The sequence below is a fragment of the Bubalus kerabau genome, chromosome 15 (assembly GCF_029407905.1).
Source record: "Bubalus kerabau isolate K-KA32 ecotype Philippines breed swamp buffalo chromosome 15, PCC_UOA_SB_1v2, whole genome shotgun sequence".
In the NCBI taxonomy this organism is placed as follows: domain Eukaryota; kingdom Metazoa; phylum Chordata; class Mammalia; order Artiodactyla; family Bovidae; genus Bubalus; species Bubalus kerabau.
The window spans coordinates 27,789,106-27,804,675 of NC_073638.1; the positions used below are offsets into that span (position 1 = coordinate 27,789,106).

Below are 15,570 nucleotides of genomic sequence, written 5' to 3' on the forward strand. Positions count from 1 at the left end.
ACACAGTATTGGTTTCCCTCATTGATGACATTAACTTTGACCACCTGGAGCAGACCTTAAAGAGCGCCCAAAGTGCAATGCTGAACAGTTTGAGCAAAATAATAATTGATAATATTGGTTTATAACTAAGAATAAGTATTCATTAATCCATTCCCTGTAAATAAATGAATGGATGAATAAATAGGAGAGGAGGGCAAAATCTTCTTTACAGAATAAATAAATATAGAAGGAAGGAGGAAAAAGAAAACCATGGATAGGACACTGCAGTACTGTAGGCAAGATCCATTGAGGAATACTAACATTTGTGAACACAGCTTTAAGGAGAAACAATATATTTGCTTAGTATCTCCTTGTAAATTACTTTGGTAGCTTTAACATATGACTGCACATTTTTTGATAGCCTTCCCTCTAGGAACTGGTGCTGAATTTAGTGTTTTGCTTCTAACAGAGTGTGGAACAGAAAATAGTGACTTGGTAGTGGAGAAAACTGGCAAACACCACCTTACCTAAGTGATCAGTGTTAACATCACCAGTAGTAGGTCATGTTGGTATCATGTACCCACTGATACGATAAAGAGGGGCACATTACCTCTGTCATCGTATTCCCCCAAAATCCATAACCTCAGTCTGTTCATGGGAAGACATCAGACCCAAGTTGAAGGACCATCTGCAGAACACCCGAGCACAGCTGAATGTGTTGAGGTTATGAAAGAAAAGGAAAAATCAAGAGACTGTCCCATGTTGGAATAGACTAAAAGAGATATGAGATTAAATACAGCGTAATATCCCAGATTGACTCAGGAAATGGGCATTAGTGGAGAAATTAGTGAGATGTGAGTGCAGTTTATTTTGGTTGCTAGTATTCCCTAATGTAAAGGTCTTATGTTTGACAGATGTACCATGCATATGTACAAATACTGTACAATCATTGCAAATCTTCTGTAGATCTAAAATTATTTCAAAACAAAACATTAAAAAAACAATCATGATTAAGACAAGTATTAAAGTGATACTCATGGAGTATTGCCAAACTGTCCATCCCTAATCTAGACTTAAGTACTACATATGAAGAAGTAGCTGGAACCAGTGAACATGTCCTCCAGCACCACAGGAATGCAGTCAACAGAGTCCAGACAGTCATAGTCCTTAAAAAATAAGTTTGGAAGGTGGTGACTGAGGAAGATGGAACCTGTACATTAAAAGGGATTTTTTTTTTAAATTTAAATTTATTTTAATTGGAGGCTAATTACAATATTGTATTGGTTTTGCCGTACTTCAGCATGAATCCGCCATGGGTGTACATGTGTTCCCCATCCTGAACCCACCTCCCTCCCTGTACCATCCCTCTGGGTCATCCCAGTGCACCAGCCCCAAGCATCCTGTATCCTGCATTGAACCTGGACTGGCGATTCGTTTCTTATATGATATTATACATATTTCAATGCCATTCTCCCAAATCATCCCACCTTCTCCCTCTCCCACAGAGTCCAAAAGACTGTTCTATACATCTGTGTCTCTTTTGCTGTTTCGCATACAGGGTTATCGTTACCATCTTTCTAAATTCCATGCATATGCGTTAGTATACTGTATTGGTGTTTTTCTTTCTGTCTTACTTCACTCTGTATAATAGGCTCCAGTTTCATCTGCTCATTAGAACTGATTCAAATGTATTCTTTCTAATGGCTGAGTAATACTCCATTGTGTATATGTACCACAGCTTTCTTATCCATTCATCTGCTGATGGACATCTAGGTTGCTTCCAAGTCCTGGCTATTATAAACAGTGCTGCGATGAACATTGGGGTACACGTGTCTCTTTCAATTCTGGTTTCCTCAGTGTGTATGCCCAGCAGTGGGATTGCTGGGTCATAAGGCAGTTCTATCTAGTTTTTTAAGCAATCTCCACACTGTTCTCCATAGTGGCTGTACTAGTTTGCATTCCCACCAACAGTGTAAGAGGGTTCCCTTTTCTCCACACCCTCTCCAGCATTTATTGCTTGTAGACTTTTGGATCGCAGCCATTCTGACTGGCGTGAAATGGTACCTCATAGTGGTTTTGAATCGCATTTCTCTGATAATGAGTGATGTTGAGCATCTTTTCATGTGTTTGTTATCCATCTGTATGTCTTCTTTGGAGAAATGTCTATTTAGTTCTTTGGCCCATTTTTTGATTGGGTTGTTTATTTTTCTGGAATTGAGCTGTAGGAGTTGCTTGTATATTTTTGAGATTAGTTTGTCAGTTGCTTCATTTGCTATTATTTTCTCCCATTCTAAAGGGATTTTAAGAGACAAATTGTCTGGATCCTGATTTTAAAAAACATAAAGTTTTGTAACATTGAGTTTGAACACTTAGTTATTTGTTGATATTAAAGAGTTGCTATTAATTTTAGAAGAGGAGAACTGGTTTTTTGGTAGTAAATTTTTTAAATCTTTTAAGAGTTACATATTGAAATTTTTATACATGAAGTGCTCCATCCTTGGTTTTCTTCAAAGTAACTTGAGAATGAGGTGGGGCAGTAGTTGCTCAAATGTTGAATTAATAATGCCCATAGTTAGATGATTGCTGTAACTGGTGATGGATATATGCAGATCCATTGTATTGTCCTGCTTTCCTGTATGCTTGACATTTTCCATAGTAAAAATTTTTTTTCAGGATGATACTAAAAGACTTGACTGTAGACAAATTTCATAGCAAATCATATCAAAACAGTAACCAGCTAAAGAAGGTTTAGCAGCAGACAGAAGTATTTGCAATAAGCATTGCAGATGACACACTGATATTTTTGTTGTAGCATCAGTAAAAGTATCCTCAGATATACCAGGTAAATATCTCAATGAGCATGACAAGAACTCTTTAACTTTTTGTTTCCAAAAGGTACAGATTAAAACAATGAGGAGAAGAAGAAGGAGGGAGAGGGAAATATTAATGACCAGTACAGGTGTGACTATCGGAGAAGGCGATAGCACCCCACTCCAGTACTCTTGCCTGGAAAACCCCATGGACGGAGGAGCTGCTAGGAGTCGGACACGACTGAGCGACTTCACTTTTCACTTTTCATTTTCCTGCATTGGAGAAGGAAATGGCAACCCACTCCAGTGTTCTTGCCTGGAGAACCCCAGGGACGGGGGAGCCTGGTGGGCTGCTGTCTATGGGGTCGCACAGAGTCGGACACGACTGAAGCGACTTAGCAGCACAGGTGTGACTATGGTAAAATGAGTTCTTATACACACACGCTGGAGTCAGTACAGATACAGCCAATAGCCATTTTGTTAAGAATTTGGAAATATCTCTAAGACCCATAAAAGTGTTAACCTTTGACCTAAAACTTAACAACATGTAAAAAAAAAAAAGGTAAATTTCTTCATCTCAGTGAATAGGAGGTTCCTGGCAAATTTTCATTAGGAAAAGAGCTAAAAAAATGTATGTCTCACTGGATGCATCAGTAGGATATTAAGTAGTGTTAGAAAGTATGGTTATAGGGAATTCCCTGGCAGTTCAGTGGTTAGGACTCCATGCTCTCACTGCAAAGGCCCTGGATTAAATCCCTGATCAGTAACTAAAGTCCCACAAACTGTGTGGCCTGGCCAAATAAGTAAATGGCCAAATAAGATAAAAATTTTTTAAATTATGATTATGGAAATCATGTAGTCACATAGAAAAATGTTTTTAATATAATATTATATGCAATTATAATGGCCCTATTTATTGAGTGCCTATTGGGTGCTAGCAAAAAGCTGGGTCTCTTTTATGGAAGTCTCTTCTTTACAACTCAGACAGAATTGTCAGCAGATGTGGAAGCCTTGGGTTATGTACCTGCTTAAGGTCGCTTATCCGAAAGTAGTTAAGCTGGAATTGGCACATAGGTTTTTCTGCCCCCAAAGCTGTGTTGCCAGAAGAAGATGTGCATGTGTTTCAACTATTTTAAGGCAGGGGAGGGATGGGGAATGTGTGAAAAAAGGATGAGAAAAGGTACCCCAAAACATTAATAGGTACTGGTTAAGATGGTAGGGCTATAGGTATTTTGCTTTGATCTTTTCTGTTTTTCGAAGCTCATTGCAACTGTTTAAAAAGAAAATGTAAAGGACTGAAACCATTAGAACAGCAGAGCTTAAATTCCATGATGTTCTTTAAACGTGAGCTGTTTTTGTTGGTATTGAGAAGTAGTTGATACCTGAGTACCCACAGAGAGATGACATGATGTGAAAGAGCACTACTCAGTGAAATTAAACTTTTATTCTTGCTCATCTTATCCCTTAAGTTTAAAAACACTGTTGAAATAATAGTAATTTTTTAAAAATGATTGAACCCTGGTTGGGGATCTAAGATCCCACCGCACTGCGCAGCCAAAAAAAAAACAACACTCTAAAGTGCTTGCTTTGGCAGCATATATGCAAAAAAAATTGTTTACACAAGAAAAAAGAAAAAGCTATCCCAAATCCTGTCAAATTAAGAAGAGATGTCTTAATTGTCAAATTATTTCCAGAAATGTTTTTGTATTTTCACGAGTCGGAGTGGAATATCTCAGTTTCAGCACAGTGTCATCTCCACTTGTATTACCAGCAGAAACACTTAAGTAGCATCTCCACCTTAGGGGAAGCATAATTGAATGTAGCGTTTGAGAAGAAGAAACTGCATTTGGACCTTTCTATAGAACTGGGTTAGAGACCTGCTAAAACATTGTGTTAATATGTTTTGGGGATGAATATAAAAACTTAAACTGTGTCCTTTGGTTTAACATCAATGAATAAAATCTTTTTACCTTAAGAGCAGAGAGAAGCATGCCTGGGCTAGGTCACCCCAGCCTAGAAACTTGGATTAGACTGAAAAAGCCTGATTCTTAGTTTGCCAACATCTCACATTGAGAGGTTAGCAGACATTTTCAAAGACCATATTAAAATAATTCAAATAAAATGCATGCCTTTTGATTGGATCCTAGTTTTAAAAATAGATACATATAAAATACTTTATTCAATTCTTAGAACCATTGTAAAGATTGAATATTAGTTGTGGGATTATTGTTCATTTTCTTGAGTGTATTGATAGTAGTTCTATGGCTTTACAGTAGACTGCCCTTATGCTTAGGAGATGCTTGTGAAATATGTTTTTTTTTAACGTGTCTAGCTGCGCCAGGTCTTGGTTGTGGCGTGTGGGTTCTTCAGCTTTCATGGTGGCGTGTGAGCTCTTAGTTGCAGCCTGTGGAATCGAGTTCCATGAACAGAAATCGAACCTGGACCCCCTGCATTGGGAGCACAGATTCTTAGCCACTGGACCACCAGGGAAGTCCTAGCATGTGGAATATTTAAAGGTGAAGAATCAGAGTGTGGCAGCTTACCCTCAGATGATTCACCAAACACACAGATAAAGCAAATATGGGAAAATGTTGAATGTAGGTGGAGTGTGTACAGGTAGTCATTGTATTACTTCAGCTTTTCATATGTCTAAGTGTTCTTCATAAGAGTTGGAGGAAAAGGTAAGCTTTATTTAAATATATATATATGTGTGTGTGTGTATATATATATATATGTGAATGCATTTTTCTGTTCCGGTTTCTGCAGCGTTCCAATTTTCTTGAGCACGTGAGAATGATCAGTTTGGTAGGACCCAACAGTTAATTGCAGTTGAGAGGAATCAGCTTTAGGGACAGACCAAAGAGAATGTTTAATAACAGAGTAACTGGTTGGACAACTGTTCTAAGCCAAGAAGTCTCACAGGGAAAGAAATGCCAGCTTCTCATTGTTCTTTCTTCTTCACACCAGCACAACAGATTTGTCCTGGACTGCAAAGACAAAGAGCCGGATGTCCTGTTCGTGGGGGACTCCATGGTACAGTTGATGCAGCAGTATGAGGTAAAGTGAAGGGGCGCGGGTGGTCCTGGGCTGCTAATGGCAACACATCCATCAATAACAGACTTTCATCCATTCTGCTCTAATTCAGAGTTAGAAGGGAAATCAGACCTACTTGATGGGATTCTTGGTGCCATCAAGCACGAGACAGAAAATGTAGCATTTTTATTAGTACACTCCCCTTTTTCCATTGGCTTCCAAGAAGCCTCACATTATATTTGTCCTAGTCATGACTTTCAATTCTTACTTGCATTTTACTATTTCTTTGCTTGTATTTGCCCATTTTTGTCCTAGCTGTGATTCTCAATTCTTATTATTTGTGTTTTACCATTTTAAAATGTTATGTATTTTTGGGGTGAACTTTTGAATCTGTTTAGGCATTCTCTCAAGGGAAATTTAAAAGAAAAGATAGGTTTCTTTTTGTGTTTAGCACTCTTGCTGCTGCTGCTAAGTTGCTTCAGTCATGTCCGACTCTGTGCAACCCCATAGACGGCAGCCCACCAGGCACCCCGTCCCTGGGATTCTCCAGGCAAGAACACTGGAGTGGGTTGCCATTTCCTTCTCCAGTTAGCACTCTTAAGTTTTTTCATCTCATGTTTCAACTTCCCCTCATTTCTTTTAAGTGATTTAATAAAGGGAAAGATGAATGTATTGAGTTGACTGCATAATTATAAATGTTGGTACCTATTAAGTGCACAACCTCTGCGTTGTGACTCAAGTCCTGAGCTGAGGCCTAATGCTGCACTGAGAGCTGAGTTCCAGAGCGCTTTCAGCAGTTGGGAGCATACCACTTGGGGTGTTAATATTTGAATACAGAAAAAGGAAGCTGTTATTTCAAATGCCTCACAATACATTGCAGTTGAGGGATTTTATTTCCCAATAATTTTAGCTTAAATAAATGAATTTTTCTCTTTTTAGATATGGCGAGAGCTTTTTTCTCCACTTCATGCACTGAATTTTGGAATTGGGGGAGATACAACAAGACATGTTTTATGGAGACTAAAGAATGGAGAACTGGAGAATATTAAACCTAAGGTGAAATGAAGCTTTTTTTAAAAAAAAAAACACCTTAATCTTAAGTCTTTTGCAGAGAGTTAAATTGTCAGAAACTGGTAGTTTTTAAGAAAAATTTCTTCTGGGACTTCCCTGGTGGTCCAGTGGCTAAGATTTCATGCTCCCAATGCAAGGGGCATGAGTTTGATCCCTAGATCCCACATGCCACACTAAGACCTGGCTCAGCCAAATAAATAAAAAAAAGTGTTTAAAATTTTTTTTTCAGTTGCTTCTTTAAACCATTATTTCATTGTTGTTCTTGGCTTCATGCCTTTTTAAAATAGATGATTTTATCATTGTTTAAGAACATTCCAAATACATGCTTAATTACGGATCAGTGTATTGCTTGTGTGGCTCATACTTGAAATTGTTATAATTATCTTCGTGTGCTGTTGGAAGAGATTTGATGCTAAAGAGGTTTGCTATTCGATGGTCCCGAGGCAGTAAGGGGAGGAAAGTGCTCAGAGGTGGGCCACTGGAGCAGGGCTATGATTCACTTGAGGAAGTAATTTTGGATTCACTTAACACACAAATAGATTGGTAATCACGGCCTGCAAGTTCTTCTAAAGGAAATTTGAAGCAGATGTGAACAAATGTTCAGCACAAACATGTACCCAGTGCCTTATCAAATTATCAATGTCCTGAGCTGACATGCTGCATATAAGTTTTTCCAACCCCAGACAACAAAAAGAGAACAGAACTGAGGCACTGATAACAGGTGCTGTAGTAGAAAGTGTTTTTTTTTTTGCCTAATAGAAAAACTCATGCATATTCTTTTTGTGCTAGGTGGAAATTACTTTGTTGGGTTACATGGTAAGATGTATGTCTATAGATGATAGTCACCATGTAAAAATTTTTGTTAAAGCAGAAAAACTTCAGAAAACTATAACCAGCCTCCATGCCAGTGACTTTACCTTAAGTAGAACTGTGTATTTATACCCAGTACCCTCCCTTGGGTACTTTTATTTTTATTTTTTCTAGAAGGTTACATCTACTAGAGTCCAATTAAATGGTTTTTGGTTTTTTTTTTGGTATAGTTTCTGGATTTTAAGAGATTAACTACCAATTCCACAATGATAAAGAAGTTTTCCTGTCTCTTCCTAGCACAACTTTACCACTTAAGTATTGCTTTGTTTGGAATTTATCCTGATATTAATATATATGAGCTCTACATTACTGTTTTAAGATGGCCTGCCCTGTTGAAGTTAACCATTTGAGAAGTTCATCTTTCCTTCTTTGATTTTTGAAATAAGATTTTCAACTAACTAGTGGACATTCCTTTATTCCTGAGTGTCTTTTCTTCCTTCCCTCAATTACAGGTCATCGTTGTCTGGGTAGGAACAAACAACCATGAAAATACAGCAGAAGAAGTAGCAGGTGGAATTGAGGCCATCGTACAGCTTATCAACACAAGGCAGCCACAGGCCAAAATCATTGTATTGGTATGTGTTCTTTGGGTGGGTGGAGACCTCAGTATCTTAAAGTAAATGTGAGGTGTCTTTAGAAATGGGGTCACTCATGAATATAGAGAATCTTTAAGTTGGAAGCAGCTTATGATGCTCCTGAGAAGCTCTTGTCTGATATGTGCCATTGTCTTATGGGTCTCATCATTTCCTAGAATCAGCTGTGGGGATTATCTTTTTTCTGCTCATCCTTATTTAGAATTATAAGTCCTCTTTATTGCCTAAGGGTAGACTTAGTTTTTTTCTTCCCTTAACTTTAAGTTTTCTGATCTTCTGATAATTTTTTAAATGCATATGACATTTTTTCTAGTCCTGAGTTCTCTTTTCTTATTACTGTTTGTTTATTTGATTGCACGGAATCTTAGTTATGGCATTTAGGATCTTCAATTTTTGTTGTAGCATGAGGGGTCTTTTTTTTTGCTAAGTTGCAAGCATGTGGGATCTAATTTCCTCACCAGGGATCAAACCCAGGACCCCTGCATCAGGAGCGTGGAGTCTTAGCCACTGGACCACTAGGGAAGTCCCCTGAATTCTCTTTTCATTAGACCTGGGTTTAAATTAGCCTAGATCTGTTGTTTTATTCCATTGTTAATATAGTAAAGGTGGTGTATTTATCAGGATCTCTGAATTCTTTATCAGAGATTCCATCAGGAAGAAAATAGGTACTTCATAACCTTACCCCATCAGGAAATGCTACCCTCCGTAGAATTAAAAGCATTGTCTTTATGATCTCAGGGGTAAACAGCTGTCTATTTCAGTGTTAAAGTTTACCTGTAGGCATTCTTAGCCAGCTAAGAACATGTTTTTGAGAAATCTGGTATATATTCAGTATTTTAATGAGATAAGTGTTATTAAGATAGTCATTTGTTCAAAAAAAGTGTGAGAATCACTATGTACGAGGCACTCTCCTAGGTCCTGAGCATATAGAGATGAATAAGACGTAGTCCCTCTCAGGGAGCTGGTGGATGGACATAGCAGGATAAATACGTAAAAGTTGACATCTGAGTTTAGTTTTAAAAAATTCATTGGTCTCCAGACAAATGGAGAAATGAAAGAAGAGAAAGTATTACAGAGAAGAAAGAGAGGAGGAAGAGGGAGGAAGAAAGGAAGGAAATGATCAAAGACTTCTTCATGTATGTGTTTGTTGGGTGAGTGAAGGAGGGTACTAGAAGAATTGAAGGTTATCATGGAATAAAGTTCAGGTCTGGGGTAGTCCAGAGAAAGAGGCCACAGTTCCCATGTTAGGAGTTTGGATATTATAGCAGAGTTCTGGGGAGCCAGGTCTTGTTTTTTTTATTACATGGTATTTAATTAACTTACTTGTTTAGATCCTGCCTTATTCCAGAAAGGATTACAGTATGGTTAAGAGTCCCATCTCTGAAGCATAGTGGCTGGTACATTGTACTTGCTTAGGACATACTTGTTGCCTGAATGTTGCTAAATAAATCCTCCCTAAATATTCTTTGTTTCAGCCAGGCTTCTGAGTTTGATATACAGTGGTGTTATCTATAATACTAAAACATGGGAAGTAACCTAAATAATCAACCCCATGGGAGAATGATTACACATCATTGAATGTAATAGCACTAATCATGTGACAATTACAAAGTCTGTGTGCAAACAAAATTTACAGTATTATTTAATCAAGAAGTCTGAATACTAAACAGTGTATATTTGGAATTGCTTGAAAGTGAATATGCAAATTAGAAAAGGAAATGAATTTAAAATCGTTGTTACATGGTAAAGAAATTAGGATTGTAATTTTTTGTCTCCTGTAACATAAGCAATTACCACTTACTACAGAGAAAAATCACAGATCACATGGTGTACCCTTGATACATATTTATTAAGGAAAATGTTCGGCAAAACATACATTACTTTTTTCATCCTTGCTTGACAGTCCCAGTAGGCGTGGCGCTCTGCTTTTGCAGCTTAACATTTTTATGGCTTTAACTGCTGTGACATTCTCTGAAAGTCAGAAGAGCATATTTGTTTGTTGGTCGCTGACCATCTTTCCTAGTCACTCATTATATCTCAGCCAAGCTTTGATGTGCCAACAGTGAGGGCTGCTTTTCTTTGTTAACTGTTAAATGCAAAACCTTGCACTTTTAACTGTCATATAAACTAGGATTTAGGGTTGACCTCATTTGCGCTTAACAGGGATAGAAGGAGATATTGGTGTACCATATTCATAGTTCTGTAGCTCTTTTTGGAACTGTACAGTCACACAGCAAATTGAAAATAAAAGCCCAATGTTTTGCTGAAATAATATAAAGTAGACATGAATAAGTACTTCCTTTGGGCATAAAACTTTTCTTGTTCTTTTGGTAGAATGCCTACAGAAAACCCATTTTTATGAAATAAGACCTCTTATCAAACTGAGTAGGAGAAACAAGTGGCAACATTTTTGCCTAAATAACAACAACTTGCTGTTGTGGCATCATGAGCTGTAAACCAGCTAAAGGGTTGGTTGGGGATTTCTGACAATCTTGTAATAGGATCAGTTATCTGTAAAGGCCATTTCTAGTTTGAGATGATAAAACCTTCTCTTGGCATATAAGAGCCAGCTTTTATTTACTGTAGGAGAAGGACAGACACCTGATTTAGCTGAAAAATATATTAGATCATTAACAGGTAAGTTAAAAACATATTTTGGATACATCTCTGTTTTGTTTATTGTTTTGAACTTTTTGTTTTGTCTTGGAGTAAAGCCGATTAACAATGGTATGATAGTTTCAGTGAACACCGAAGAAACTCAGCCACACATATCCTTGTATCCACTCTCCCCCAAACTCGCCTTCCATCCAGGCTGCCACATAACATTGAGCAGAGTTCCCTCATGTATATATTTTGGTGGGAGAATACTAAACATTTGAAATCTGGTACGTGTTTTATGCTTAGAGCACACCTCAAATTATCTTGGATTTGGCCATTTGGAAGTCCCTTTTACCTGGCTGCTGAATGCTTGTGACTGTGCCCCATCATTCTGTGGCGGGATGCTCCTTTACTTTCTGTCATTCAGGATATTCCAAACCCATCTTGTACCTGCCCCATCTCTCTCCGTACCACCAGGTAGTACGTGGCTCTGATTCATCAAGACAGCACTTGTTCGAACTCCGTTTCACATGTGTGCTAGTGAGGTGTCAGGTGGCATTGATGAATAGATGTGTGTTTGAGCCAGATATTCTAGCTATATGGTGGACTGTTTGGAGAATGAATTGAAGGGAAGATACTACTGAAGGGAGGATGGTCAGTCAGGAGATTTTTACATTAATTGAGATGAGTAGTGATAGATAACAATGTTGTTTATAGTCAGAAAAAAAGAATGGATTAGAAAAATATTTAGGATGTAAAAGCTGAGTGATTTAACAATAAATAGACAAGGTTTATGGGATGAGAGACTCGGGCATGTTGAAAGGACAGTTGCCATAGAGAATGTGGAAGGAACATAGTCTTGGGGAGATGATAAATGGTTTTTGGACATGTTGAGTTAGGAGTGCCTGAGAGACATTCAAGTTTGGTTCTATACCTGGACGTTCGTAGGAGTTCTGAAGCTGTGGAAGTGATCTGGGCTAAAGTGTGTAGAATGGGAAGAGTACTGGCCCAAGGACAAGACCCTGAGGAATACCAGCAATTAAGGAACAGGAGGAGGAAGAAGAACCTGAGAAGAAACCAAGCAGGAATAGTCAGAGAACTTTTCATTAAGATGGGCCTAGTCCAGTGTTTCAGAAATCAAAGGTATAAAAAATGCTAAATGGAGAGTCCCAGGGATATTTGAAATCACAAGTAAGTAGAGGAAAACAGTGTGTCTTCTCATATTCTTCTCTGCTCTTCCCCAGGGTTTGTTACCTCGAGGTGAGAAGCCCAACCCCTTGAGGCAAAAGAATGCCAAGGTGAACCAGCTCCTCAAGGTCTCCCTGCCGAAGCTCACCAACGTTCAGCTCCTGGACACAGACGGGGGCTTCGTGCACTCGGACGGTGCCATCTCCTGCCACGACATGTTTGATTTTCTGCATCTCACAGGAGGTGGCTATGCAAAGATCTGCAAACCCCTCCATGAACTGATCATGCAGTTGTTGGAGGAAACACCTGAGGAAAAACAAACCACCATTGCCTGACTGGCTCCCATCAGTGTTACTAGCATCCCAGCCTCCTCAGATCAGTTCTATCACTGGCACTACAGAATCCTTCTCTTTCTTAAGGCACTTTGCATTGTCGAATGTTCCTGAATGTTCCTATCTAGTGTTTGAAGGGGAGGAGGGATTTAAACTGGTCCTGTACATAGAAGGTTTGTTTTACAAAGGAAAAAAATTAGCCAAGGAAGATGGTTGTTTAAATTCATTTGAAACCAGAAGGGGACTTTTTAGTTATATGTGTGACACAGTCATTGAATTATCACTGTTTTTCCTAGGACAACATCAAGCCTAAGTACTGAACAAAATGAAGATGCTTGGCCTTTCTTTGTATGGATTATGTCATATATAATAATGATTAGAATCACACCTACTTGGCTTTAAAACAGATGTTTTTCCAGTTGTTAAAGTTCATTATTTAGTCTTTTTTGTTTTGCTTTACTCATACATATTCTCAATGTTGTAGCAACATACAGCATCAGATTGAACGTGCTTGTCATTCATATATGGGAGATGCTATAGTCACTAGTGAATTTGTTCCACTCTTAATCCTTGCCATGCTTAGCAGTGAAAAATAGGTTTGGCCCCATTTGGGGGACTCTGTTGAGGGTATTATTTTTATGCTGCTGAATATCATGTCTGTAATAGACCCATGCATGCAGCCTTTCCTCTATTCCCCCTCATCCCCTCTCTTTTCTGGGGGGTCCTTGTTGACATTACAAGCTTTTAACACATTTTTAACCTAGGAGCTCTGTTGCTGGAAGTATAAGTCCCCAGCCAGTTACTCTTATGATGATATTACTGATGTGTAACTCATTCCTGTGTGGTGTTCTGTGCTATAGAGTCTGTGTAGTGCTGTCCATATTCAGAGTTCTGATTGGTTATATTTTGTTTCTCCCTTAAAACCTGGTAACAGTTTTTCGTCTTTTAGGGGGAAAAAATTGGAACTCTGTTTCCAACTCCATAAGACCTGGCTTTTTTTCTTGGCTTAGTTTTTAAATTATCAGTCCAGAAAAATTTGGCCTCTTCTCATGGGGAAACAGTGAAACTGCTCTTCAGAATAAACACTCTACTTGATCCCCCCTATTTTAGTAAAAAAAAAAAAAAAAAAAATAGGTTTGTGTAACCTTAAGGACTTCTCCTTAATATATCTTCATCTGTGAATTTCTTTCAAGAGGGCTTTTTGTAATCTTAATGGTTTGATGAGCTACAAGAACTGCCGTTTAAAAAATAATAGGAGCAGGCGGTTTATTATTTAATATACCAATGGAATATATACAAACTGGATCTACAAACGAATACTTTAAACTGGACCAGGTGGATATTGAAGTAACCCATCCAGATGGGCTCTGCAGAGATTCAGCTTAACGTTCAAGTTCAGTAACGAAGGCATATGTTTCATAGTCTGCTTGCAAGGTACATGGCATTGCTGTTGTGTGTTGGAGGGCGATTTGTGGTTTGTGCTAAGAGCCACATCTGATTGAAAGGGTTAGAACTTGGGCAGATTTTTTTTTTTTCTCGTCAAGGCTTTTTCTAGGTATTTTGTGGGGGGGGGGTTTTTTTTTTTTTTGGTCTTTAAAAAAAACAACTTTTGAATGTATCATGTCTTCATTAACAACTGAAAATATATGTGATGTTTACTAAACTTGTTTAGTATATTAAATTTTCCTTTTTATTTTTAGTAGCCCAGGCTCTTGAGTTTTTCAGGACAGATTTCTTTTCTTAGCTGAGGTATAATTCTAGGGAGGAGAATTTAATTAAGCCACAGTTTTATGTGTGAAAAGACTGTTTCCTCTCCAGGTCTTTTTCTGTTGTCCAAGATGGGGGTACGGTCCAAACCCCATTAGGTCACTCTGGCAGCATGTGCTTTTAGCTGCTCTCTTGACTAGGAGTCACATATCCCTTTGTCAGCTGGCCTTCAGCTCCTTTGCTTCTGTGTATAAACCTTGGATGTTACTACATTTTATATTTACCGGAGCTATTCGAGCAATAGTATTTGAACCACTAGCCTTTGAAATAAAAGTCAGCCCCGTTGTTAACAGTGCAGATACTGAGTCCACTTGCATTTCTTGCAGCTTTCTTTGCACTGCTTTAGGCAAAAAGTGTTCATCTGTTTTTTTTCATTTGACACCCCAGTTTGCTGCAGTGACAGAACTTAATGCCTAATCTTTAGAGTTCATATATATATATATATATATGTAAAATATATATATACCCACACAAACACATGTATATGAAGTTTAATGAACTGTCCAAGTGAAACATCCTAACTGTCCTTGTGATTAAGGAGCCGGTTTTGCAGGCAGCCAGCGAGGTGTTTTTCTGTTGGTCTCCCAGCACATGCCCATTCCTTTGCCTGCCCATTCCTGCTACACTCGATGGCAGCTGGTGACGCCACTGTGAGGGTTTCTGCGGTCCTGTCTTGAGTGTGGCAGGCTGGAGGTGTACTGCCAGAGGTGAGCTGGGGCGTGTTCTGTTCCCCACACATTTCTAAACTGCTACAGGCAGTGTACTGGCTACCACCTCAAGTCCAGACACTGGTCTAAAGCTGAATTTTGTGTCAGTAACCTTAACCCACTGAAACAAATCTTGAGTAGCTCATATCCTGCTCTTAGGAAGTCTGTCGTCATTTAAAAGTAATGTTCAACTTTCTTTTCCTTTTTTATTTGTTTAACCTAGTCACTGTTTACAGCTGTATGCTAAAGCCTGAGATACTGTCTGTGCTGTGGTGTATGAGCATTGCCAATTTTATATTTATTGCAGCAAAAAAGAAACTAAAGATATATGAAAATGAGGAGCATGGCTTTGCTCCTAAATCTGTGTGGGTGCATGTGGGAGAAGTGAATTGGGGTCTCTTCAAAGGAGGCTTTTGGGGGTGGGGTCACCCAGGCTTCTCCTTGGTGTTCCTGCTTGGGGATCACTGCTGCTAGCTGACTGGACCTCCCCAACGGAAGTTTTGTGATTCTGCTTTGGCAAAGTTTCATTGACCAGTAGAACTCATTCTGTTTTAGTGCATATTTCAATATAAATGTAAACATTTCACTCGAACTCACTGTCTTTCTGTCTCCTTTATCATAG

General features: G+C 38.5%; 1 protein-coding gene across 2 annotated transcripts in view; it reads left to right on the forward strand.

Moving 5' to 3' along the window:
• The window catches only part of PAFAH1B2 (platelet activating factor acetylhydrolase 1b catalytic subunit 2), a 28,399-nt gene extending 12,859 nt beyond the window's left edge, over window positions 1-15,540 (forward strand). For both annotated transcript variants that reach the window (XM_055548191.1, XM_055548192.1), the window contains exons 3-6: window positions 5,757-5,846; window positions 6,762-6,878; window positions 8,216-8,338; window positions 12,199-15,540. In XM_055548191.1, coding sequence (XP_055404166.1) covers window positions 5,757-5,846; window positions 6,762-6,878; window positions 8,216-8,338; window positions 12,199-12,477 — 609 coding nt within the window. In that variant the 3' untranslated portion in view covers window positions 12,478-15,540. The remainder of the gene's footprint in view (window positions 1-5,756; window positions 5,847-6,761; window positions 6,879-8,215; window positions 8,339-12,198) is intronic.
• Window positions 15,541-15,570: the final 30 nt, after the last annotated feature.